The 27894-nt window shown below is 35.0% G+C and overlaps 1 protein-coding gene across 1 annotated transcript; it reads left to right on the top strand.

Moving 5' to 3' along the window:
• Positions 1–111: 111 nt before the first annotated feature.
• Hel25E (ATP-dependent RNA helicase 25E) lies at positions 112–17448 on the top strand. Its single transcript, XM_069835557.1, has 11 exons — positions 112–261; positions 3104–3332; positions 3634–3854; positions 8752–8935; positions 9072–9190; positions 12739–12870; positions 12975–13121; positions 13677–13814; positions 14773–14890; positions 15289–15344; positions 17135–17448. Exons 2-10 carry the CDS (start codon positions 3128–3130, stop codon positions 15300–15302), a joined length of 1278 nt encoding a protein of 425 aa, XP_069691658.1. The 5' UTR covers positions 112–261; positions 3104–3127; the 3' UTR covers positions 15303–15344; positions 17135–17448.
• Positions 17449–27894: the final 10446 nt, after the last annotated feature.

The following is a 27894-nucleotide window of genomic DNA, read 5'->3' as shown; positions in this document are numbered from 1 at the left end:
TAAAGAAAAAACAAAATCTATTTCGGAATATAGTGAAGGAGAAGGAGGAGGGTGCATCAAATGTGCAGATTGTATAGTTATTGCATGGTCATTCTTTTAGCAGAGCTATATTGTAGTCATGATCATTTAAAATTACCATGGATATTGGAGACAGGAAGTGGTGTAAATCAATTGTACTTTGAGAGTCCCTGGGTGAAGGACGCTAACGACGTCACTTCCTGCGTTCTTGCTTGGTCGCCATTGTAATTGTGTAGTGGGAAGGTGAGTGGTATTAGAGTAATCTGCTGTTATTATTGTAATCAAGAATATTAATTTAGTTATTTTAGCCGCAGTTTTAATAATGACATTCATAATGTCAATTGCTTCAGTATTTGAATTTATCAAGGGGAAATGAAGAATCTTTGTGTACTCTATGTATTGTGCAATTTATTGCGTACACTCATTCCAATAATCGTCGGCAAATATATTTTAGGTACTAATTATTGCTGTTTGACATTGTGCCATTCGAATTTATGTATTTTGTAACGTGATGAGTCTAATATAAGTGGTCTGTGCACTTAAAAGATTAAGTGTACTTCAGTGCAGTGGTTGTGAATATTTCACATTGTTTGAGGTAGGTCTATATGTAGATCTACAAAGCTAGAAAAATGTAGTGAAGAAAACTAGATCAGCATTTTACTTAAAGTAAAACATTTTTAACGTATTGTAGTGACGATTTATTTTGTGAAGATTGAGTAATTCCGTATGCAGGACACATTTGTTTGTATACGTGGACATTATGCAAGTAGCTACTATTTGGACATTCGAAGCCACGAAGGTTACATTTCGTTTGCGTAACTTAATGATATGTATGTATGTATTTATTTACACTGCAAGTGGGCAAGCACCCGGTGGCAGTGGTATATACAATATTAACAATACACAATAAAATGATAAGCAATACACAATAAAATTTACAATACATAATACAATTTACAACATATATACAATTTTATACACAATACATTAAGAATACACAATACAATTTAACACAATAATAATAAAACATAAAATAAAACACCTAATTTTACAACACAACCTACATGATTATGTATAGGTCCTACATAAGTTTCAATAGTCTTTCACTTTACTCTCATCTCATTCCCTGTAGTGGCACTATGACGCATTTCACTGACACTCTGTAACACATTTCACTGACACTATAGAACACATTTCATTGACGCTATAAATTATCACTGATCGGAACTGTTCACTGCACTGTAAAACCATAACTTCACTGACTCACCTCGCTTCACTGATACAACAGTTCAAATAAGTCAAATAATTGCATCCTTATGCATACTTATAAACAGAACTACATTTAAACTAAACATTTCTAGTCTAAGGCCTCTTACACGCAATTTTTAAATAATTTACAATTCAAACCAAGGAAGTAAACTCGTCAGGCTAGATAAATACATGTCACCTTAAAAAATTAAATGTTGAATGTCACCTTAATTTTAATTTGCACTTTATACACAACTTTTTAAATTTTTCTTGAATCTCCTTAAGGAAGGACAGCCCTCAAAGACCGCTGCAGGTAGGTCATTCCAATCATTTATAGTTCTATTTAAAAATGAGAATTTACCTACATCCGTTTTCTGTTTCCTACATTTGATTTTAAAATCATGATCGTTCCTACCATAGTACGTTGGCTTTTCTAACCGAGCCGTTATGTCTACCCATGCTTTCTGACCTAGATGTGCTCTATACAATGATGTTATTCTAGTTTTCCTACGTCTGTTTTCCAAAGTTTCCCATTTAAGTTCTTTTATCGTATCGTTCCCATCTTTTCTTTTACCTTTAACAAATTTAGCTGCCCTATACTGGATTCTTTCTAAGGAATTTATCTGATATATTCTATAGGGATCCCAACATGTAGTTCCGTATTCCATTAACGGTCGCACTAACGTTAGATATGCTATTTCCCTCGATTTGGGGCTAGCCTTTCTCAAGATTCTCATAATAAAGTGAAGTGCCCTCCATGCTTTGCCTGTAACATTATCAACATGCTCTCCCCAAGAAATTTTGGAGTTTAAATACACTCCTAGATATTTACAACATTGTTCTTGCGGAATTACAACACCACTGAATTCGTAATTAAGACTAGTTTCCTCTCGGGTTTTACAAAATGTTATAGATTTACTTTTAGAACCATTTATTTTCATCCTATGCTTTAACGCCCAGTTATAAATGTTATTCAAGTCATATTTTCGCGTTTGTAATAAGTCTGTGACTAGAAAAGGGCCAAATGGTGTTCTATCTTGTTTGATAAAATGTGGATAAATAGAGCTTGCATAACAAATAATTGCTCACAAAAAAAGGGAATATCTGCCTGACAGACTATGTGACCTTTCAGATTACAGACGAGAATGTAATTTAATTAACATGAAAACTGTACTAATTTGGAAACTAGTATTACCAACTATAAAAATTGCTCTAAAATTTTGATACAATAACATTAATATGTAGAATACAATTGAGTATATTTTAGGGGAAAATTTCAGTAGGCCTATACGGATTCCTCACTGACAATTATATCTTAAAATACTGAAAAGAGCAGATTTGTCTGCGTTTGTCAAATGCCCATCATCATACTTACAAAAAGGCACTTTTCAGTGCCAGTAATTTATTTTGCACGCACAGCAAAAGCAATACAAATACAAAATTCGCGGATGTGCGTTCAACAAACACAGACAAATCTGCTGCTTTTTGTAAAATGTTGTCAGTGAGATATCCGTATACTGAAAATTTTCCCAAAATACTTCATGTGGCTTGACAGTTGGATAACATTTATATAATTCTCTTACAACATGTTTAAATTGGAATGTTACCATTTGAACAGCTTCACAATGCAAGGGTAATGTACTGCAGTCGTTACAGATTCCCGAAATGACAGTTAAAAATATATATGTATAGGTAACTTAATGAAGTTAAAAGATAATGCATTCGAAGTGTTTTCTGTTGTTTATCTATACTCAGAAGCAGACCTAAGTCTAGTCTTATTTACAAGTAACTACTCATAGTTTGAATATTCTAATTTTAAATTTCTGATTTGTTGTAGGTTACCTGAAAAACGAAAACAAAAATGGCTGATAATGATGATCTTCTGGATTATGAGGATGAGGAACAGCCAGAACAGACTGTTGTTGATGGATCCGGTGATGCCACAACAAAGAAGGAAGTTAAGGGAACGTATGTTTCTATACACAGTTCTGGTTTCCGGGATTTCCTACTTAAGCCAGAAATCTTAAGAGCCATTGTTGATTGCGGCTTTGAACATCCGTCAGAAGGTAATTTTCTCTTTTTATAGGAATGTAATAACCCCTTCACAGCACACATGATGACACTTATAGATAGGGACATCAGAAATAAAGTGATCGATATTAAATCTATCCTGATGTGCTGGATTTTGATTGATTTTGTGATTTTACTTTACTCCTGTAATTTGACTTCAAATGATAATTATTAGTCTACACTTATTCCTTTGGTTTTGTAACTTATGTATGTCATATGTTGGGAGAGATTTTGCTTAAATAAATGAAAGATACTCCTTTAAATAGTCACTAATATGTAGTTGAATTCTACTTCCAGTGCAACACGAATGCATTCCCCAGGCTGTACTTGGAATGGATATTTTATGCCAAGCCAAGTCTGGAATGGGTAAAACAGCAGTGTTTGTATTGGCAACGTTGCAACAATTGGAACCTACAGAAAATCAAGTGTACGTGCTTGTCATGTGCCACACACGTGAATTGGCTTTCCAAATCAGCAAGGAATATGAAAGATTCTCCAAATATATGCCACAAACTAAGGTAAGTGCCTAGCATAACCAGTTTACACGATTGTGTATTATCTACATGCAATTATCGCGAATCTGAACCCAACTTCAGCCTGAGATTATTTTTTAATGTTATGTTACCCATGCCTGTCCAAAACTTCGGGCATCCAAGAGAGTCCAGTATATCCCTTGAAGACTAAAATTGTTGTTTTTCTAATGCCAGGCGTTTGACAATAAAGTCATTTGACCTCTTGCACTCCAATATTTTTCAAAGATATTATCATGGCCAGCCACTAAAGCACAGATTTTGAGGTGTTGTATTGTATTGTATTGTATTTATTAACATTCCATGGTATTCATACATGCTTACAGCTAGAATATGGAACAAGTCAAAAAACTTAATACTATTTTATAAAATCTTAATTTATAGTCACAGTCTAGATGAAATATATACAGACGAGATTTACAATATAGTCTACTAGTACAACACATAGTTTTAGAATCCATTTCTTGGTTTGAGTTGCACAATGGGCAGTTAAGGGACTGATATATTCCAATTCTATGCAGGTGTTTGGGGCCAAACAGTCATGGCCTATTGCCAATCTAAATGCAGCCACAGACGATTTTCGTAGTAAATCGGGAATTAACTGTGAGTTATGATGCAGAGAGTTCCATTTTCCCAACAGCTTTGTGATATTTTTTCACCACATAACTAATTTTTGACCAAAATGCCACATAGCGGTTTTTTGGGGTGCAATAACGATATATTTAAACCATATAATTTATAAGTGGAATAATATGTCTTAAAGAATGGTCATTTATTGTAATGCAGAATGCAAATATAATTTACAGTACACATGTTAAAATGACATTTGAGGCACTCAGAAGCAAAGTGAACAAGTGACATTTAGTAAGTTTTGAGATAAGTGACTTTGAAGTTGAAACAGAAATTAAAAAAAATCTGTTACAGGACTATGTTGCTGTAAATTTACAGTTGTATATGTTGGTACCTATATTTTTTAACTTCTAAATAGAAATGATCTATTCTAAAACAGTTTAGGTAAAATAGGGTCCTAAAGTCACTTGTATTATTTTGTCACGAAAATATTTTTGTGGAAAAGTAATATAAGTGCAAGGGTTTTCAGTATTCTTATATTATTTAAAACAAGAATAAGGACATTGCTTACAACATTGAAACATTTCTGTCTTAACAGCACATAAGCTTTCTTATCATATTATAACAAAAAATGTGTCTGTATAACCGAAAGAATCAATCAATCAATCAATCAATCTTCTTAATGTATCCAGTTGCTTGCTGACAACATAAAGTCAACTATAGTCCACTGTAGTATTTTCAGTTCTTCTTTTTCATAGCAAATTAGGGGTATTTTGATCGGTGTTCATTACAGATGCCTGTTGCTAGTAGCCAGAGTTGGGGTGTAGTCAATATATACTACAGAGATGTGGCTTCCCCAACTGGTACTGATGATTTTAATTTACTTCTTTTGTGGTGTATGGCATGGTTGAGAAAAACCCGGGTATTTAAAAAAAGACCCAACCCAGTGGGTTTTACTGGGTTTTTATGGGTTTCTTTGGGTTTCATTGGGTTTTTCTCTAATGGGTATTAAATAGTTCAATTTCGTGACTAAGTGATTCAGAACACCAACATATTCTAAGAACTACTTTCATGAGCAAAAACTGGTAAATTAAATAAGCAAAGATTGGTAAATTATTATTAAATATTCTTAAGTTGGCAGCCTGCCCTTCCACTATCTTGCTAATATGTTAGATCCACGATTCAGAGGGGCAAGAATAACTGCAGATCAAGAGGAAAGTGCAGAAAATTGGCTCACAGAGATTCATCCAGAGTGGGTGACAAGTGTTATGTCTTTTAGGATTGCTGATTCTGATTATTTTCCTGCTACTATGTTTTCTGACGCAGTTGTACAACAGTTCAGTCCAAAAAATGGTGGAAAATAATGGAATTGAAAAAGGGGAACTTGCCAACAGGATGTATTAGCTTTGTGAAAAGTTTAATTTCTTGCCCTGCCAGCACTGCATCCATTGAGAGAATCTTCTCCACCTATGGGCTTGTTTGGTCAAAGTTAAGGAATAAGTTAGGAGAGGAAAAAGCTGAGAAATTAGTGAAGATCTACAGATTTCTGCATGTTAAGGAGGACTGAATTGTGATGTAGTTAATATTAATACCATTCTACAATAAAACACCGTGTTGATGAAAGTAATTTTTTCTTTATAATGAAACATTACCTAATTAATAACTTCTGCTGACAAATTGTTATAGTAAATAAATATGATGCACCTTTTTGTAATATTTTGTATGTTGATTAAATTACGAGAAATAAATATATGGGTTTTTTTGGGTTTTGTGTCGGGTTTTATTGAAGGGATTTTTTTTAAAAAAAACCCATATGGTTTTTTTGGGTCGGGTTAAATTACAACAACCCTGGTTTATGGATGGACAGTATAGGAGAATGTGTTCTAGATCTCCATCATGATTATTACACCACAGACAAGTAGGATTATCAGAAAGGTGAAATCGGTGTAGGTACAATTGAGTGACAATGTGATCTGTTCTGGCTCTTGTTAAAAATGTTTGAACATGTCTGGGCAAGTTTTTGTACATTTCCAGGTCATTCGGTTTCTTTTTAACGGACTGTAAAATTTTTCCTTTGTCAGAAGAGAGCCAATTGTTGATCCATAAGTTCATAAAATTAAACTTTACTGAAGTAAAGGCATTGGCTAGAGATATCACTTGAAGAGGTCTTAGTTGCAAATATGTTGCCTGTTTCGCAACGTTATCGGCTTTCTCGTTTCCAGGTAGACCACAATGACTAGGTATCCATTGAAATTTTATTTTCTTTTGGAGTTTTTTTAGTTCACTTATTTGTTTCTGAATTGGAATAATTCTATGTGCGTATAGGTGTAGTACATATTTGATTACATTAAATATAGCCCCCTTGGAGTCGGTAAGTATTCAAATAGATCTTACAGAAATTTGAGTAACACGCTAAAGAGCAGCATCAATAGCTAGCAATTCAGTGTTAAGACTGGAGGAGGCTGAACATGGTATGAAGTAATTTTCTTGATATTTTGGAATATAATACCGTTCTCCTGATGTTCCATCATCAGGGTTTAGAGATTCGTGTGTATAAATTTGAAGGTAATCCTTACATGTGCTGCAGAGTAGTTCCATGGCGTCTAACTTAAGAAGGTATGGAGGGTCATTTTTGGAATGATTTCGTGGAATTTGTAGGTATTGTTCTGGAATTATCCATTTTCATGGAGGAATTTCATTTACAACTGGAGTTTTAGCAATGAGTGTGTCTGTGTTATAGATTAGTATTTCTTCCTTGTTTATTTTGTAGAAATTACATAGGATATTATCTGACAGTTTGAAGAATATCTGAGATCTGGATGAGGCTTGAAATTTTAAATGTATTTTTAGATACTTTTTTTAATACGTAGTGTCTGATTGGTTGAATATTATATTCAATTTCTAGGGCAACAGTTGATGTGGTTTATGGTACTCCGAAAGAAGAGGGCTAAGAAAATTTCAGATTTTAAATGAAATTCAGCCTTAGTCGCTGTTCATTACGTCACTAGCCTCATCTAATGAAGTCACATCTCTCTCTGCTGAAACATCTATGTTTCTGTCATGAAGTGCATCTGTAGTGCTCCTAAAGCGAATATTCCTTCAACTTCCTCTTCCACGCACTTTTCCACGTTCTGCAGTCATAGACCCATCCTAATGCTTCAGGTCATCAAAGAAAGAGTGGTGTATGAATGGGATGAATTTCATTAGCTATTGCAAGTTGCTCCACTTAGCAAAAATTATCCTTATTGGATCACTGTATCGTTGGTCCAGCTCAATGTGTGCAGCCTTTCCACGAAGATGTTTCGAATATGTAATCTATTACCTCTCTCCATTATGGCAAATGAATTAGTCATACACAGAAGAAACGCAACAACAATATGTAAACAACGCACTTATATTAGTTTGCCTCTCAGTGAAAACTCTGTATGCATTGTAATACAAGTGTAAGGCCAACATGGAGCAGTAATGACTGGAACTGCACTTATATTACTTTTTCTCTGAACAGAAGTGACGTTAAAGATTTAGAATATATACTTATCTCACATTTTTAAAAAAATGTCACTTATATTACTTTGCTTCTGAGTGCCTCATTTTATTTCGTGAGCAGGAATGTTTGCGAAATGAGGCCACAGACAAAACCTGCAAGCAGAATAAAATAATTCCCCTTCCCTCCCCCGAGATGTCCACTGCTGTATACCCCTTACTTTAATGGGAGAATAATTACATTTAATTCTTAATTGATTCATATAGTTATTAATAAAAATAGTTGAAATTTGTGTACATTTGTTAATTAAAAAAATATTTTTCAAAAGTAGACCTGATATTGTTTGAATCACTTCATTGATTAGGTTGCGATTGCTGCTGTGTGACATCTGGGGGAAAAAAAATTGACAATCCAAACAGTTTAAAGTCAGTGTTAAAATATTTTAATTATCACTAGAGTTAAAAGTATTTTTGTACACTACTGTACAAGAGTTAAAAAAGTATGTTTTGTACACTGCTGTATAGTAGTCAATTTTGAACATGATTGCATAGTGTTAAAAGATCTACTTTCAGGAATGGCTGTCTAAAAGCGAAAGTTTGATTCATTATAAATGAAGATATGCATGAGTTTTAAATGTAATAGAAGGAAATAAACTATAAACGGAACTGTTGTTTGAAACCTAATGAAACAACTGAATTGTTGGAAATTCATAAAAGTATGATAAAGTGTGTGTCATTTGTGGCATTGATTTGTTTATATTTAATACATATTTTTGTAATGTTGCTTATATTTAAAGAGAGATTTAGACGTTTTTGTTACGTTCTCTTGCAGGTGGGAGTGTTCTTTGGTGGTTTACCAATTCAGAAGGACGAGGAAGTTTTGAAGAGCAGTTGCCCACACATTGTGGTCGGTACTCCAGGTCGTATTCTAGCTCTGGTTCGCTCCAAAAAACTGAATTTAAAGCACTTAAAGCATTTTATTCTGGATGAGTGTGACAAGATGCTTGAACTTCTTGGTAAGCAAAATTGCTGATGGAAGTTACTCTACTTATTTAATTCTTACACATAGCTACTAAAGTCAGTTACCTTACAAAAATATTAGGAATTAAGTAATCAGGAATTATACCTTCACTCTGTGCATCTTTCTTTCAGACATGAGGCGTGATGTACAGGAAATATTTCGCAACACACCACATGGGAAGCAAGTGATGATGTTCAGTGCTACACTCAGCAAGGAAATTCGTCCAGTCTGCAAGAAGTTCATGCAAGATGTAATTCTTCTGCAATATCCATTTATTACATAGTCAGGAGGGATCACATTATTGGTTGAATTTGTTTCGTCCCTGGAGAGTCATCATTTACAACCTTTTAGTGAAAGCCATTAGGGAGAGCTTTGACGCGCATCGTTATTGGGCAACTGGGAAACCTATAATCATCCTTGGCTGAACTCCCACCTACACCAGAATCCAACTTTCCTTTTCACATTCTGTTGACAAGAGTCATCAGAATTTTGTACAGTTCCTTTTAATTGTGAATAATTCTTCCTATACATCCTCAACATCTTTCCTATATCTGGCCGTTCTTTCTACACATTTCTCCAACATTCTTGTCGGCACTGTAGCAGTCATTATTTTTGGGGAGTAATGGGGATTTTTTTTTACAATATTTGTGGGAATCTGGGGATAATGAAGAAAAGAAGATGAAGATGAAGAGAGAAGATGCAAGAAAGAAGTCTCAAGACCGAAGATGTGTTTGTTGGTTGGGATGAGGGTGGCAATCTTGAAAGACGTTTGTGTTTTAAGTGTCATTATCCAACATAGTTGATCATGAGTTTTGGCCATGGCTACAGTGCACTCCAAATTTGGCTAGGATGTCGTGATGAAGGTGCTATGTCATCATGGCGAAGCTGCTGATGCAACACCGGTTTCCTCTTGTGGCATCTTACTTGGGTTCGAGAAGGCTGGTTTGGCCTGACTACCTCCCATGTCATCCAACCGTATGTAACAAAAGTCTGCTTTGCAAAAGTCTGGTAAATGAAGTCCATATTAATATCGTAAATTAGGGCAGGAAGATTTGGCAGGGAGAAAAACATTTGAAGGGCTTGGAACCATGTAATTGGTAATTCAGGAGTGGAAATATGTTTGTTAATGTTGTTAAAATTGCGGTTTCATTTCCCCACCACCATTTGTTGTCACTTGTATATAGCCTGCTCAACCTGCTCTTTTAACTTCACTGATCATGATACAGTAGTATTTAATTTGAGTATTTTTGGGTTATTACTTTGGCACATGTAAGTACATAAACTCACTTCTTGTTTGCTTGAGGTTGGGGTGTTCTTGTTCAGGATATGTGGGTTTTAATTCTGAAAAGGAGATGCAGGCCTATTTGGAATACAGTGTCTGATAATTTCATTATTCCTGGCTTTGAAAACCTAACATTTCTTACAATTTTATTGTTTTTTGAGCAAAATTTGAAATTGCGGACTAAATATAGTTGGAAACATTGTCTTGTGCTAGTCACTGCTTTTGCTATAAATGTGAGCTCAGGTAGCTTTTTATATCGCGTTCTTATTTATGTGTAAGGACATGGACACATTTCCATTAGCTTCACACTATTATTGTGCAATGTGGATATTGTAGAATGTAGAAAAAATTGTATGCTATCTTCAGCTTAATTAGTATGTAGAATTGATGTACTATGCCTCATATCTTGGAAAATTGTTCTCAACATTGCTGAGATATTGTTTCATAATAATTTCATTACCAAAATTGTCTTTTAATTAATCCAGGATGGCCACATTCTGATCTCACGTTCATTGAATGTCTTTATCGTTTAGTTCATTGAGGAACTTAAAATATGACACTGGCCCAATAAACTGATTGCACACAAAACTTCAATATTAACATTATGTAAATATTACACACAAAACTTCAGTACTAACATGTAAATAACCTCTGGACACTACTTCGTAAATTCTTTGACATTATCATGCTTCACAGAAAGTATCATCAAAATTCTTTCTTTCACTCTATATCTAAAATTTCACTTTTCACTAAACAGCACCTTTGGCCAATATGTATTAAGTTATGAGTTTATAGATGGTTTAGCTTTCATGCATGCCTGTCTTTGGTTTCTAAATATATTGTATTAGATACCAGTAATAATTTTTTTCCGTGAACAGTTGAATATTTAAAAAAATATAGGATTAATATACTTAACCACGAAAAAGAATGTTCTCATTGTAAATATCGTACTCCTGAACTTTAAAATGTACTGAAGCTGTTTTGAAGTGTAGGGGAAGGATGCGATTTTATTTTCTCAGGATTATTGACCTTCAATGTGCAGTCTTGTGTGCACATCATTGCAGTGCAGACCATTGTGTTTTTTCATAATTTCCAATTAATCTCTTGGTTTAATTAGTTTTGTGAAAGCAGAATTACAACTGAAATCTTCTGTTCGACCATAAACATGAGATGGAAACACAAGAAAATAAATTTCTTTATGGAGTTCGTAATCCTGTGGACCTGAATTCGATTCCCAGTGTTACCCCAATTTATAACTTCTGTTGGCTGGTCATGCCTGTGGTCCAGGTAACATGGTTTTTTTCTGGGAGTTCTGGTCCCCCTGTAGCATTCCAAGAAATCTCCCATCTCATCTCAGGGGGCGTAGTGTAGACCAGCCTCCTATGTTACACCCTGGGCAATGACTCGGTAAATTAGTCTACACAACTGGCTTCATATGGTGAACAACAGTCAAGTACCAGCCATTAGTAAACAAAATATATATATATTCCCCTGAATGTAGGAATTGAGAGAGGGACTGGTTCTACACTTAAACCATTTCTTCAGGGTGTTTCAGAATAACTTTCAAATTTTCAGATGTGATAGAGGAGATGTAATGAACAATTTTTTTCATAATTAAGTATGTTCGGAAATTCTTTCATACTGAGATATAACAATATGAAAGAAATGAGTATTTCAAAGAGTCTCAACTTGGAAAGTAATTTTTTAATTTTGATAGTTATACAGTAAATTAAGATACTATGAAAATGATAGTGAAAAAAATATAAAAAAAACTTATTACGGCCTTATTAGCATTGTTGTAAGCTGCTCCATATGCCATATTATATGTCTGCTGCTACTATTTTTGTAAACGAATGTAGTGTTTATGATAGCAAATTTATAAAAAGCTGTGACAAGTTATGTTCTGACATATAACGAAAAAAATATCAACTTATTTCCATGATAACGGGATTAGTTGAAAAACAGAGGTTCATTGTCAGTAAAAAGGTCATTATATTACCTCATACATAAGTATTTCTGGATGCTCCTTTATGAAGAACAAATGTTCAATTATAAAGCCATCTATCGCATCTGAACATTAGAAATGGTTATTCTGAAACATTGTTCAGTAGTTTTGGAGTTAAGTTTTTAAAATCAAGGTATTTATTTTTCGATGATATTCTTTTAAACCTTCCGGATTTTGTTTAGCATTCTGTATTCATTAAGCATGGGATTCCTACTGGTAACTTTGGTTTACTTATATGTTCTGTGAATAGGGATACATATTACTATTTCATTCATTTGCTCTTATTTGGACATTCAATTCTAGCTTTGCTTGAACAGATTTATCTTTTTGACATTGGTTCCTGTTGTGAAATTCAGCAGTGTCAGTTATATTATGTTGACATATCTTTCCACTCCTGAATATTAATGTTTATGCTTATATTTCTAACATGTTTTATTTACAGAATAATTTTGGGAGGGAGGGTGGGGGTGGTTGTTTGCTAAATGTGTGTGCTTAATCTTGTGCTCCCCAGCCGATGGAGGTCTATGTGGATGACGAAGCCAAGTTGACACTACATGGTTTACAGCAGCACTACGTCAAGCTGAAGGAAAATGAGAAGAACAAGAAACTCTTTGAGTTGCTTGACATTTTAGAGTTCAATCAGGTACTGTGCGCATAATTGTTTAACATGCAGGGTTGATTATAGTATCGAAGTTTCTTTACAAGTTTGTAGATGCACTGTTTGTTACATATCAACATTCATTTTAGGTTGTAATCTTCGTTAAATCTGTGCAACGGTGCATGGCCTTAGCTCAACTTCTCATTGAACAAAACTTCCCAGCCATTGCAATACACAGAGGAATGGGACAGGAGGAAAGATTATCGAGGTATCAGCAGTTCAAGGATTTTCAAAAGGTAAATTATCTTCACATTTAAAAATTCTTATATAAACATTACTACAGTACTAATTGTTTTTAACATACTGTTTAATTGGACACCTATTTGGAAAAAAAATATCAACCTGAGTCTTGGCATTACCAGTTATACTCAAAATAATAAAAATATGCTGCTACAATACATTTTTTATAAATTACAGTCGGCTCAGTTGGTAGAGTGCTGGCTTTCTGTACCCGAGGTTGCGGGTTCGATCCTGGCCCAGGTCGATGGCATTTAAGTGTGCTTAAATGCGACAGGCTCATATCAGTAGATTTACTGGCATGTAAAATAAAAACTCGTGCGAGAAAAAATTCCAGCACACTGGTGATGCTGTTATGGCCTCGGCAGTTCCGATCGTCTTTAAATAAAACATAATTAAAAATAATTTATAAATGATGTATTCAACCACATTCTTGTCCCAAAATGTTACCATTGTGTGAGATTGATTTCTGTCCTTACGGAACTTTTTAGAGAGATTTGTATGTTACGGCTATGAAGTAATTGCCTTTTTTTTTTCTCTCTCTTTTTCTGCAGCGTATCCTTGTTGCTACAAATTTATTTGGCCGTGGCATGGATATTGAAAGAGTGAACATTGTTTTCAATTATGATATGCCTGAGGACTCAGACACATACCTACACAGAGTAGCGAGAGCTGGAAGATTTGGTACAAAGGTTTGTTAAGTTTTCATTTATACAAAGATTATTTGAGAAAAAGACTTTGAAAGCACTGTATTTTTTTATTGTTTCATTTTTATTTTATTTATTTATTTATTTTTTTTTTTTAAGATCTACTTCTTCATTGAATGGCAAATTAATAGGAAAAATTAGTATTGTTTATACTTGGAAGTAGTTGAAAAATTATTTGGTTGTGTTTAATTTTGAGATCAAATTTGCTTCTTTGTGAGGAGGATAATCTTTGGGACATAAGTTCCATCTAGTATTCAGTTGTACTATGCTCCTTTGGGTTCAGCTTTACATTGAATTTCACCTTACGACTTACATAAACATTAATGTGTAAATGTTCGCCAAGTTATCACAGCATATGGCGATTTTAATTCATTAAATACTTTTTCCTATTTCTAAAATAGTGTCGCGAAAACCGTGTGAAGGAATTATATTCTGTTAGGCTGCAATTAAGATAGTCGTAATATGTATTGAGTTGAAATATTAGCAGTGTTAATTACATTAAAATGCAGATACTGTCTATCCACAATATGCAGAACCCAAATCACGCAAGTGAAGTGGGTAGGCATTAGACACACACACACGCATTTAATATGAAAGGGTAAAGTATTTGGGAAAGAGTTAAGAAGAACTTCAATGAATAAGTAAAATGGAAGTATGTAATTATATGGCTTTATATTTAAAAGCTAATTCACTGTGGTCTATTACAGACCTTGGGCTGGGTGTGTATATCCACAGCCTATTCTCTTCACTTCCGTGCTTCCGTTAACCTTGGGCTTATTCTGTAATATGTAGATTTTCTGGTATATCGATTGATTCTGTCAATACTATACAATGTTTCTAATTACTTTTACAGTTTTGTCCATAGCTTATTCTATGGGATGCACTGACAACTATGTGTCACTGTTACTTTTTAATGTTAAAAATTGTGAATTAAATTTTTTAGGGCCTGGCCATTACACTCGTCAGTGATGAAGGTGATGCCAAAATCCTGAATGAAGTTCAAGATCGTTTCGATGTCAACATCACAGAATTACCTGATGAAATTGACCTTTCGTCATACAGTGAGTATATTTTGTAAATACATGTTGATTTCTTGAAGTTTTGTGCACAATGATGAAAAATTTTCAGATGATTAATATGATATTATTAGAACTCTCTCACTGATAGTGCACTTAATATCGAAATGTTCGTAAGAAGCCTGTTACTTCGAAAATCTTAATTTCAGATTAAATATTGATTTACAAAAGTTAATTTTGATGTAAGGAGGTTAGTGTAGTAGAACAGATAAACCTATGTCAAATGTTATGTTATTGGATGTGTTTATGTGTAATTTTTAACAGCAAAAATTTTCAGTGTCTTTTTGGCTTTTCCATTATAAAATACATGCAGTTTTCTTATACATTAATGTGTAACGTGTGTGCAACAAGTTATAAATTAGTGTTTTTTTTTATCATTTCAGTTGAAGGACGGTAATGAGTCTTAAATCAAGTGACTTCATCTTTCATTCTATTAAAAGTAAGTACAAATACTGTATCTAGAAATAAAAACTTGAAAGATGCTGTTGCTTTTCTCAAATTCTAGAATACATTTATACAAGCACTGTCAGCTTTTTTTCTTCAAACGACCAATGTTGATATTGCCTATCAGTCCAATAAAATGTATTTATTTTGCCAGTTTCCTGCAGTTTTGAACAATAGAGTAGTAAATTGTTTGTTGTCCATTTTTCTGTTGGGTTCTCTGCATATAGTACATTTCATCTGATGGATGGATGTCAATTTTATAAAGATGGGCAGGTTCAGTAGCTAATCTGAAGGTAGGAAGTGCTTCTCTCCTGGGTTTATATTTGTATTTTTTTCGAAATGTTGGTGTTTTTCTTGTTTTGGAGATTTGCATATCTACTTTTAGTTTTATATAATGAACTATAATGGGTTTGTTTTTAGCTTGGTACCCTTTTTCCCCGAGTAGATCAGGGATCTGTTTTCCTCAATTCCCGACAAGGATGGTATCCACTGGAAAATTTTTTGTATGTTTTAAAATTTTCTTTGTTATAGCTGATATCGCTGTTTTGGAATCAATCAGAATGACTACTTTGTTCAACATGTTTATTGTTAGTATGTATAGCCTCAATTTCAAGTATGAAGTTTGTCTAGTATTGTCCAACTGGAATGTAGTGGAAAAACGATGTTGAGTTTAATGACATACTTAATCCTATCTGCGAAACCATTCTTATGGAGGAAATCTTGTTTCACATCTCTTGTGGGGTGCCTTTCTTTCGGATGTCCCTTTCAAGGTTGAACCAAAACAATTCTACTTCATTGCCTTGTTTGCATGGTATTTTCCACCATCTCTTACTTTCCACATCCCTGTAGTTGTTACCTAAGTTGCTAAACGAATGGTTCTAATATTGTATATAGAAACAGAGGAGAAAGTTACTCCTATTCCATTACAGGGTTTTGTTTACAATCACATCTCCTGGAACAGAAATGTAGGTTTGAGTTGTCTTTCTGAAAGAATGCACAGCAAGCTTGTATTTTTCTCGGACTAATTTTGAGAAGCCTAATGAAACACAAAGCTAAGAAAATCTATGTTTAAAAGGGACACCATGAAGTTTCTGAAATTTTCTTGTGGCATAGATTATTACATATTGCCAAAACTGTGTGTTGTCAGTTACGCTTCTAGTACAAGTAATTCTACTGTAAGAATTTACGTTATATGATTTTCCTGCAGCTTGGGAATGTTGCTGTCTGCAAATGTACTGTGTCCAATATGATGAAGCTACTGTACTTGTAATAGAACCTAAATGAATAAATAGAGTCTTAATCCACTTTTTAATTTTCAACACTCATAGTGGTTGAAATATTATTTTATGTGTTTGGAGAAGAGTATTTTAATTAAACGTTTTATGGATTTTTTTTGTGGGCTGATGTACAAATTTAATTACACCAAGTGTAATAGTACATGAAAAATAACCCAATCTTCACACTGCTGAACTAAATTTGGCAATCGTGAGGGGGGAAAAATATTTCCGACTTTCTGTGTACCTAAATATAGGATATGAGTAAGATTTTCATAACATAAAATGTTGGAATTTTAATTTAAATCTTTTATTGAATTGTCTTAAATCTCTAGTCTTTTAAAAGAGGATAATTTTAGAAAAGTCTAAATTTTGGTATTGATTGGTTCTTTAAACCTGTTTGCTAACTGGTACAATCATACTAAGTTTAAAAATTAGTTGTAGCTTATTTGATATGTTACCAGAGCTCTCCTATTTCAAAATGTGACGAAATGGACTTTTTTTTTTTCAGGTCATTGTGTGGTGGACACAAAAACAGGAAGTGCCAGGCCTGCTGTCTTGGTGGAGAGCGTTTATCTTTGTATAAAATGTAATAAAAGATGTGTGAATGTGTACAGGATGAGGGAATCATCCCATATTTCATGTTCTTACTCAAATCATTATTGTAGTACCAAGAAGTTTTCATGTACACAGTTTTATCATCACTTTGCATTGAAAGTATTGACGTGGCATTTATGTATGTAAACTTGAATATTGTGATCTTGCATACTATTGCTAAGGAAAGTAAAAGATATTGACTGAAATAAAATATCTTTGCTAAAGGAATTGTTTACTTAATGTCAAGTGTTCAATTCTATTCTTACAGTTTTATAGGATTCACATTTTCACCTACTTACTCCAGTTATCCTTCCACTGACATGTCAGGATTTTGTGCTTTAATTGGTGTTGTAAAATTAGAATATGATAAGTAAGTTGGATTGTTTTCTTCGTCTCTGCATGTATGCACCTTGTTAGACATGAATAATCTAGATAGATAGATAGATAGACCTATTGGATCACTAGGCAAGCAGGAAGTATATCCCACATGTTAAACTACTATTGTAGAACTTGTCTTGTGAGAGGACTTGGAAATATAGTATCCCAGCCCTGGGATTAAAGGGGAAGTGAAAGGGAATGGTGAAACCCCTGCCCATGTCAATTTTGCTTAGAAACTAACATAGTAAGGCCACAGGCTAGTATATACAGTCGCGAAGCTCAATATGTAGTAAATATGCATCCATAGATAGTTGCTAACCGTTAGGATTGCTAATATCGCCTCATTACAGACAATGAGAAATAGTACTTTCACAGTCTATTGTTCTGGCACCCTCACAACTCAGCTTCGTGATTGTATATACTAGACTGTGGTAAGGCACTGTGCATCAGTGGTGGATTTTAGGTGACCAGCAAGAGCCGAAAGTTCGTGAAAGCCGTGATTCCTTACACAGTCTGTTACTGAGCAATGCTTACCTTCCTGTCTACTCGTTCGGACCAAAACGTCATTGTCTCAGCTGGGGAAGGTGGAGAGGGGGAGTTACGGGGTAGTCTGCAGTGACTAGATTGAGGTATTAATGGCTAGGCCTGCAGTAGCCTATATGAAGGAAACATTAAACTTTTCCTGTGTTAAGTCATGTCTCGGCATTTCAAATAGAGGTGGGGTGTGATTTGAAGACGTGATTTTGTCTTTGTGACATTTGTCGCTGGTTCCGACTGACTAGTTCGAAAACCACAGCTCCGAGAAATCGCCATGTCTGCCCAATATATGACTGACAGCAATGTTCATGACTGATATATGTGACGTGACAGCTCCAGACAACTGCAAGTCAGAAGATTCATACGAACTTGGACAAGATAACTGACATCCAATTAATTATCATCCCAGTTTAAAGTTTGGCAACTCTTTGATACTCAAGCTATAAAAAATACGCACACACATCACAGAATCCACTCCTTATATTCGTCCACAAATTAATCATTCATAAACATTTTTAGGCGAATATATGCGCTCACATACTGCGATAATGCAATGTGTTTTGTTATTTGCTGGCTAATTTGTATTGTTGGTATGTGTAATATGGCAGGGTATGCCAATTTGCAGATCGATACACATCTGTAGGCTGGTGATGGGGAAACAATGAGATGTTTGATTAAATATAGTAGGTACTGCATGACCTTGGATGTGCTGTAAACGAAAATGCTTCTACTTTGTAAGATTTCCACGTGCTGCTGCCCACATAACCTGCACAAGATGACTAGGCCTGCTTCAACTACGGTGGAAGGGCTTCTAATCAATTAGAAATAATGATTTAGGTCTTAAAACGATTTGTGTTTGGTATGTTATGGGCTGTACTATGTATCTCAATTGTAATATTCAGATTCATTCTGGTTTTGTTCCGCTATACATATCCCCTCGCAAAGAAGAACAGTTACATTCCTTCATTTTGTAAAATGGCCACGAATTGATGACTTGACGAACTCTGACAACCTGGAACTTGCAGCAACAAGAAACTTATACATAGTGACTGATGTTACTCTTGGAATGTGGATGTATTGCCATTATGATGAATGATTCTGGGAATGCCTGGGCATTACAACATTTGCAATCGTCAAGAATCATCTGAAAACAAATATCACACTGAGAGAGACATCCCACCTCTAATTTCGAGTGCTGGACCTGGAATGGATCCTTGTACTTGGGTTTCCTTTTGTCCATTGTGTGCCCTACACAGTACAGTAGAACTCCGATTATCTGTCACCCTATTAACTGATTGTCTGATTATCCTTCTAGTTCCTATTTTCTTTTTGCTGCAGAAAAATACATGTAGTACTGTATGTTATGTTTCTACATAGTTTTTCTATAGAAGGTTATTACTAGGGGGCGAGTGTTGATGAAAAGTCATCTTATTTTTCACATTAGGACGATGCCTATTAATACAGAAATCCTTTCTATGTCAATATCAATGTAAAAAAGTAATTTATATTGCATTTTTTTTAACTAATAGGTCATTTTTTGGTCATTTTTAATACTTTGGAGAACTTTTAGATAATTTGGAATGCATTTTACTTTCTTCTGGAATGCATTTTACTTTCTTCTTTACTGATAGGTCTGTTAAATCATTTCCTAACCAAATAGGTCCGTAGTAATTGCCTACTGAATACGTGAATAACAGTGAAGTTTGAGTTTTATAGTTTGGAACAGACTCTGAAGTAAATCCCACATGCCACTGAAGACTTCACTTCACACAATGGAAGTAATATAAAATTCTTGACAACAGATTAGTTTAAGTGAGAACTTTGGCCGCTACTGTTCTTTTGTCAGTACAAGGGTATCTTTAGAATTTGTTTGGAAGGGGGGAAACTTTCAACCATGTCCTGGACAGGACGTTGTGTCCTCAGCATGGTTCGGAAGGGATGTCTACTGTAGTAGACTATTTTTAACAACAATGCACGCTGCGCCCACAATTTGTTGTCATTCACACTCCATCTGGAAGATCTGGTAACAAAAGTGAAGGAGGAGGAGACGAAGAATGAAGGCACTGACATGGACCACCCCTGATTGAAACACATTGTAAACCCTCATTTAAAGTCTATAGTTTTCCCTTAAGACCTTCATTTTGTTGCATGTTCTTTTCCTTTATCTCAGCCAAATTCCAGGAAGTTGCTTCCTTTCGCCGAGATTTGCAGGGTAGTCATTGAAATAAGGTGATTAATTTTTAAGAAGTTGTGGTGCGAGTACGGTGAATAATATTTGAATATCATTTTCTTTTAATTTAATGTCATTTTTCCATTAGTTTAAGGGCATTTTAATGATAATTTTAAGAAGATATTTAGGTCATCAATATCCACCCCATAGTTATTACAAGCCTTTACTCTTACTGCAAAGTATGTAGTAGAAAAACTTTGCTGTCGGCAACAAAAATAGTTACTTGTAAAAATAATCACTACTTCTAAAGAAATTACCCCAAGAATTTCCACAAACCCGTGTACAATTCAGTCATCCTTACTATTCAAATGGCCCGTATTATACAACTTCTATGCTAAATGTCTTCCACAGTTGTCAAAAGAAAACGAATTGTGTTTATGTATTTTAAAAAATTACAAATAATTCAAAAGAAAATGAATTGTGTTTATTTATTTTTAAAAATTACAAATAATTGAAAGGTCTAGGAAAGAAGAAACTGTGGTTAATGCTGCTTCAGAGTAGGAGATTGGCATTACAACCACACAATTAAAAAAAAAAAAAAAAAAGGGGGATAAGTGTATATAGTATGTAAATCTACAACATGAGACTTCAAGTATTCCTATCTTTCCGCAGACAACCATCAATCATCAACCCTTGATCCTTAAGAACCTGTTGTTGACAATCGAACTTGTAGTGAAGTCTGATTTACTATATAACATGTTAGGCACAAGACCACAAAGGAAATAACGAAATTGTGTATTATGAACTTAAGTTATAAACATCTCTTATGGTACGGATTATCCGATTTTTTCGATTAAGCCCTCCCTTCATTACCACGGATGATAGAGGCTCTACTGATATGCGATGATTGTCCCAAGGGTGGCATTCGTGAATCTGATATGACAGGTGGGCCATTCTGCCTCATCCCTGATAAAACCAGGTACCATCTGCAGGCGAGTAGCCAATAGTATAGTATATAAGCCACACAAAAAGTGTGGGAAATGGAGATAGAATTGATGTCAGATTGGAATTTTTTTTTCACTCTGAGATGGTAAGAAGTTAGGGTGGAAAGGAATAGGGCGCAAGCAAAATTATTCATATATGGAAATCATATTCCCCCCCAGATCTCTTGACTTATTTATAGTCGTCCTATCCAACCATACTGGTCTGGATTTTAACATCTTTGTTACTACTATTGACTTGCTAATCCATAAATTAGAGGGGTGCAGAATTATTGAGAGTGCTTAAAAATGTCATTAAATTTAATGTAAGCTGTGCTAACCACTCCACTTGTATTTCTAAATCAAAACTAGAATGTTCCACATATAGCCGGTGCATGTGTACATACTTAGTATATAGTGTAGGCTTTCAGTATGACACTTTCCACCGGTGCCTGCATTACAGTAGACGTGACATGAATTATACTAGGAGGAGGCCAGATTAGCAAGTCTATATTCGATTTCAGTCGTAATCTTTGGTCTGTGTTACACAAGAACACTGATGTGAGTTTCATAATTTTATTTTACAATGAACTATGTAATTTTTAAGAGGATTCTTTATTATGACAAAAGTACAGGTTAGATTGATGTGCACACAAACAAAAGTATTAAAAAAATAAATGTACATAACCATTGACGTAACAAATGATACTGCATACACTGCACCATTTTCACATTTAAAGTACGTAATGAAAGACAATTGAATGGCAGATAAGTCTGCTTTTTTCAGGAGGATGCTTTAAGTCAGTGATTATCAGAACACTGTACTATCGGGTTAGCCTCTCTTACCCACGGACAAGACACTGCCCTAGTGTGCATTCGTGGCTGCTGGCGGGTATGCTATCTCTCTATCCCTTGTGCACGACAGAGCAAAGTTTCTTACCCTCCATGCACTACCCATTTCAGCGAGTGCTGACGACCACTGCTTTAAGTGTAGTGAAAGCTGCACTCATTTATATTGAAGATTTGTTGGCTTATTCTAGAGTGCACACTGTACAGCACACTTAACTGAAACACCTGTAGTCAAACAGCCCTTTCCCTACCAAGTGAGTTTATGTCCATGCATAAGGGTTAACTGTATGACACTACACAAGAAAATGAGGTTTAGAAAGCGGCCAGGAAGGACTGATAACACTGAACAACAAATTTTTACTTTTTGTCTTGCTCCGAAATAAAAATAGGTGAATATTACTATTACTAATATGTGTGCCCCAAATCTGAATTTAAAAACCAAATTGCCCCATCACGTACCATTTTCTGGAGAAAATGAATTGAATTTTTTTTATGAAAAACTTCTCCTTTTTTAATTTTTCACTGCTACTGGTAAAATTATAACACATTAGGGAATCAAAACGCCTCATAATCCTTGAAGAATATGTACTGGATCCAAAAATGATGTTACATAATTTAAAACAAAACAATACAAAATATTTCATGTGTATAATGAATTAAATCTCGAAATTTGAACTTCCATTTAAAAGAATTTTCTGGATGACTTCTGTTTATAACTAGACCTGGGACTGTCTTTTACAAGGAACCAACAATAGTCTGCAAGCATGCTGGATGATGATCTTCCTTTATATTGTCTTTCCATTAAAGATATTTACTGATGAAATCTTTTCCCATGCTTGTTATTTACTGCTCCAAGGGTAGAATGAAAGGAAATCCAAATGTGAACGTAAAAAGTGTATTTTGAGAGACATATTACACCCCATTTTCTCATATGCACTTGACATGGTTTCCACAAGTTCTAAGTAGTTGTCTGCCCTAGAATTTCCAAGGAAATTTGAGCAAACATCTTTGAACGCATGCCATGCCATTTTCTCTGTAACGGAAAGTTTTTCCTCAAACAAAGAGTCAGTCATAACTTTGTGTATTTGTGGACCGATGAAAATGCTCTCTTTTAATTTTCCTTCAGCCAAAATGGTAAACTTTTCTTTCTACTGAAAACCACACCCTTGTTTGTTCATTGCGTAGACCTCACTTTGAACTGTTATGAAATTTACTAAATAGAAGGGACCAATGAAGAAAGCATACAGTGCACTGACAGAATTTATGTTATAGAACTCCTCACTAGAATAAAGAACACTCAGGTCACTCTTTAGTTTTCCTCCTTCCAAGGCTGTCCATAGGAATTTCTCCATGCCACATGCCATGAAGGCACTGGGGGGGGGGGGGCATGGAGGTAGAGCCCCATGCTTTCTTGACCTCGGCCCTAGGATGAGGTGGTGTGGTCGGCATCACACTCTGACTGCCTTTTACCCCCGGGAAGGACATGTACTCAATTTTATAGGAGGCTGAGTGAACCTCTGGGCTGTTCTGGAAGTTTGGCAACGAGAAAATCCTGTCATCACCCGGGATATTGTTTTCATGACTATATTAAGCTCTCTGTAAATATTTCTACTAGTATTTCAAGTCACATCAATTTTGCTTCTTTTTTAATTATTCCAGTATTTATTTTCTCATCACTGTAGAGCCCAGATTTTTAGGCATTTATTGTGGTTAAAATAGGCAGGCATAAAAGCAGTGAAATAGGCATTTATTATTCATGGAAACAGACAAAAAGTAGACAAATACTTACAAACTATCCTATACGGTACTCACTTTCCTTGGTTACATGTCACAACAAGATGCTTTTTTAAGTTGTCAGCTGTCATAGTGAGCCGCCTGTCAGAGAGACGTTTTTCCTGGTGGAAAAAGTTCTTTCTACTTCTACTGAAGTGATTGGAGCAAACCTAAAACAACTTATTTCAGAAGGACTGTCTCTACTTTCAGAGATCGGGAAAAACTGACTGTGTATTGTCTCATCCCCTTTCGCTGGTAAACCCCGAAGTGACCTGAGCACTGAGGATTATAACCTACTGTTCAAACATCTTTGTTAAGTGACATAAAACATGGAATCAGTAGGGGAGAAAAGTTTACGACTTCTTGGAAACCTGTATTGTTGGAGAATAAGATTCTCAGCAAATATTTGTGCGAGGTGAATATATATTTTTAATTTGTACAATCGTTTTTTTTTTTATATTTTATGTGCGGTTTATTTTGAATGCATTAAAAATATAGAAAATGTACAATAATGACGTAATAAGGCTAAAAAAGGCATTTAACCTTTAAAAAATAGGCAACAGGAGCTAAAAAAAAAAGGCAAAATAAAAATTGGGCCTATCGTTCCCAAATGTGTGGAAACATGTTTATCTCTAATAGGTCTTTCATACATACACTCAGTTTAAAAAAAAGGCACTTCACCTAACATCCGAGCTCTACTCATCAGTATTCCTTCACAGTTCTCACTAGTCTGATCTTGGTATGTTCTGCTTCCATGTCCGTTTTTTCCCCTGAACCATTTATTTGACATCTATTATATAGAGTGAAAGGGGTATAACTGCATTAATTTTAAGAACAGAATCTTTAGGTTGTAAGTAATCAAAAAGTCTAATATCATTGTGGTATTTGTATAACGGTTAAGCCGAAAAAGGGCGGCCGGGTAGCTCAGTTGGTAGAGCTGCTGGCTACGGACTGGAAGGTCCGGGGTTCGATCCCAAGTGGTGACGGGATTTTTCTCGTTGCCAAACTTCCAGAACGGCCCCGAGGTTTACTCAGTCTCCTATAAAATTGAGTACCTGGTCTTTCCCGGGGGTAAAAGGCGGTCAGGGCGTGGTGCCGACCTCATCACCTCATTCTAGTGGCGAGGTCATGGAAAGCATGGGGCTTTACCTTCATGCCACCCCCAAGTGCCTTCATGACATGGGACGAGGATACCTTTTACCTTTTTTTAAGCCGAAAAAAGAATAATTTGTGTCTGAAGTTAGAATTCCGTTTATGATAAAACTATTGAAACATGTGAGTGGTAAGATATGCACGCAAAGAACAGGCCGAAAAAAAATATTCCTTTGTCATTTCTTCGAAAAACGCTTCATTTATGTAATAATGTACAAAATTAACTGATTAAAAACGCATTTATAATGTAATGAAACCTTGAGGGAAACGTGACATCGCTGCATCTAAGGGTTGCTCGGCAAGTGTACACTTTTTTATCTGCGTTCCTACTTTGTACCTCAGCAGCAGCAGCAGCAGCAAGTCTTACGCCAGTCTGTTGGTAGAACTCTGAAGGTGAAGTCAATTGAGGACAATGCCATCATTTACTAATCGTGAGTACCTATGTAGATATACTTTATTATTTATGGGGAATCAAGACAGAATTCCCAGGTATTAGTAAAGCTGTATCATATGAGATTTCTTAACAGAAGAATGCCAAATTCGAGAATGTTTTGCTGACACACATCGAGGGTTAGAGACTGGATATATGATTCCAGCCTGTAGAAATCGAGGGCCGCGGTTTAGTTTTACTTTTATGTTATAAAGTTTATTTTATTTCCTTATTTGTTCTGCACAGAAGTGATTACTACTCAAGTTCAAGTACAATTTGTTTATATTTTTTTGTAGTGTAATTCAGATAAAAGTATATGAACTGTACACGGCAAAAAGGATGAATAGAGTTGCCGGAATATTCAGCGCCATATGCCTTTGTTGTATGAAGCTTAGAAGGGAGACCGGACCTAGCTGGTACGTAAACACAGAAACTAAGCAAATGCGAGTCAAATTCTACGAGTATACAGTATACGTCCACGTACAGAAAGAAAAGACACAATATTATCAGAGAGTTTATTTTCATAAACTTTTAGATCAGCCTGAAACTTGTCACAAGTATTGCAAGTGTCACGGCGTAGATATCCAAATGATACGTTAAATCTGGTGTTGAAAATCTTTCTTTAATATTCATAAGACACCTCGAAATGACCTTGTAAATATACATTTCATAATTTTTTTATGTTGAGATTGTTGGGAACTTTTTGACTAACCATAATGGCTTTTTCGTCCCTTGAATGATTGAATGTGATTGAGCACACTTTCGAAGACATCATCAGGTTTTTTTTTGTGATGTTTATATTTTCCTCAGTCTTTAGGTGACATACCTGTAGACTTGAGAGAGTTCTGTAGTACTTGAACGCGTTTGTAAGAGATCCCACGCAAGGAATGAATGCTTTCGAACACAGTGGCATTTCGTCCATATCGTTAGATTTTAACACCCTTACCTTATAAGAATACTTCCTATAATGTAATTTAGTTGCTGCAAAGGAATATTTCAGAAGTGTTCCTCATAAAAGGAAGTAAACCTATAATTTCAACAGTCAATGAACTTTTGTTTTTTATATGTGAATTTATTTTTTATGACTGTACTGTACCTAGTGCCTCTTTATTACATTATGCATTAATTGTATCAAAACACCTAGAGCATATTAATATTTTTTCCTTAAGAATTTATGCTCATTAAAGGCTTCATTTAAATAGCTATTTGGTTTTCTTCTTTAACCCGATCATTCACTCTCTTCTCTTATATTATATTACTCTAATAGTTATTAAGTTAATTCATAGCCTATCGTAAATTGTATGCATCAAATAACATAGACCCTATGACTTCATCATGACAAAGTACTAATGCATTGCAAACTCTTTTCTCGCTGCTGCGAGTTACTACAGGAGTAGGAGGGTAGTAGAGTAGGGGACAACTCCTTGGTTGCCGCTCCTTCCTCCGCGCAAGAAAAGCACAAGGATCATCATGCGCTCGAATGCTTATTCATCCTTCTTGCCGTGTAGTCCTCATATTCTACTAAATGTTATCGGTTTTTGTTATTCACAAAATATTAATAAAATAGGGCTACTGATGAGAATTAGTCTGTTTATGTTTGTTCATTATAAATTTCAAGATTATCTTTAAGTATGCATTTTCCGTTCTGTTTACTTTATTCGTAAAAATAGACAGCGCATGCATGAATTTTCGTTTTTACAGAGCACAGATCAGCTGTTATTGATCGCTTCCTTACTGAAAGGCATCCAAAAGATTTCGATGCAAGCAGAAGCGAATCCTTTGCTTATTATATTATTATTGCATTAGGCTTTGTAAGTTTGTACTTCCGCGGGTGTAAACAAAGTATTGCGCTATTGTAACGTGTCCACTTCCAATCTCTCAATAGAAACTCGATTTTTTCCATAATCATTATAGACAGAGAAACGGTTATTCGAACTTATCTGCTAGTTATATATATAAATTACTGCAGTTATACCACTTTCATGCTGTATAAACAATTCAGTCTCTATTTTGAATTCAAGCAAAGACGTAATAAGTAAATTGTAACGTTTAAGTATTTTTGAAAACAGCTTATAGTAAGTACTTAGAGATGTTGCGTAACAGCGATGCCTTTGAAATTAGTTACTAATGTAGCGTGCAGTAGAGTTATAAATAAGTAATTAAGATATTCTTTATTCGCTGTAAGTAACTGGAGTTGACGTAGTGAAGTGCTTTACAGAATGGAGTACTTTGTTTTTCGGTGGGATAAATAGGCGCTATAAAACTGTCCAGGAGGAAATAAATCGTGGGAAAGTGGTTGGGTAACTTTATTGCATGCTCCTTGCTTCTTTATCGAACACATCTTTCTTGGCATCGTAGTAGATGTGTGAGAGATTCGTGCAAATATAAGAGAAAATATATTATCT

This window comes from Periplaneta americana, chromosome 9 (assembly GCF_040183065.1).
Source record: "Periplaneta americana isolate PAMFEO1 chromosome 9, P.americana_PAMFEO1_priV1, whole genome shotgun sequence".
Classification (NCBI taxonomy): Eukaryota; Metazoa; Arthropoda; class Insecta; order Blattodea; family Blattidae; genus Periplaneta; species Periplaneta americana.
This window is presented reverse-complemented; position numbering and strand designations above follow the sequence as displayed.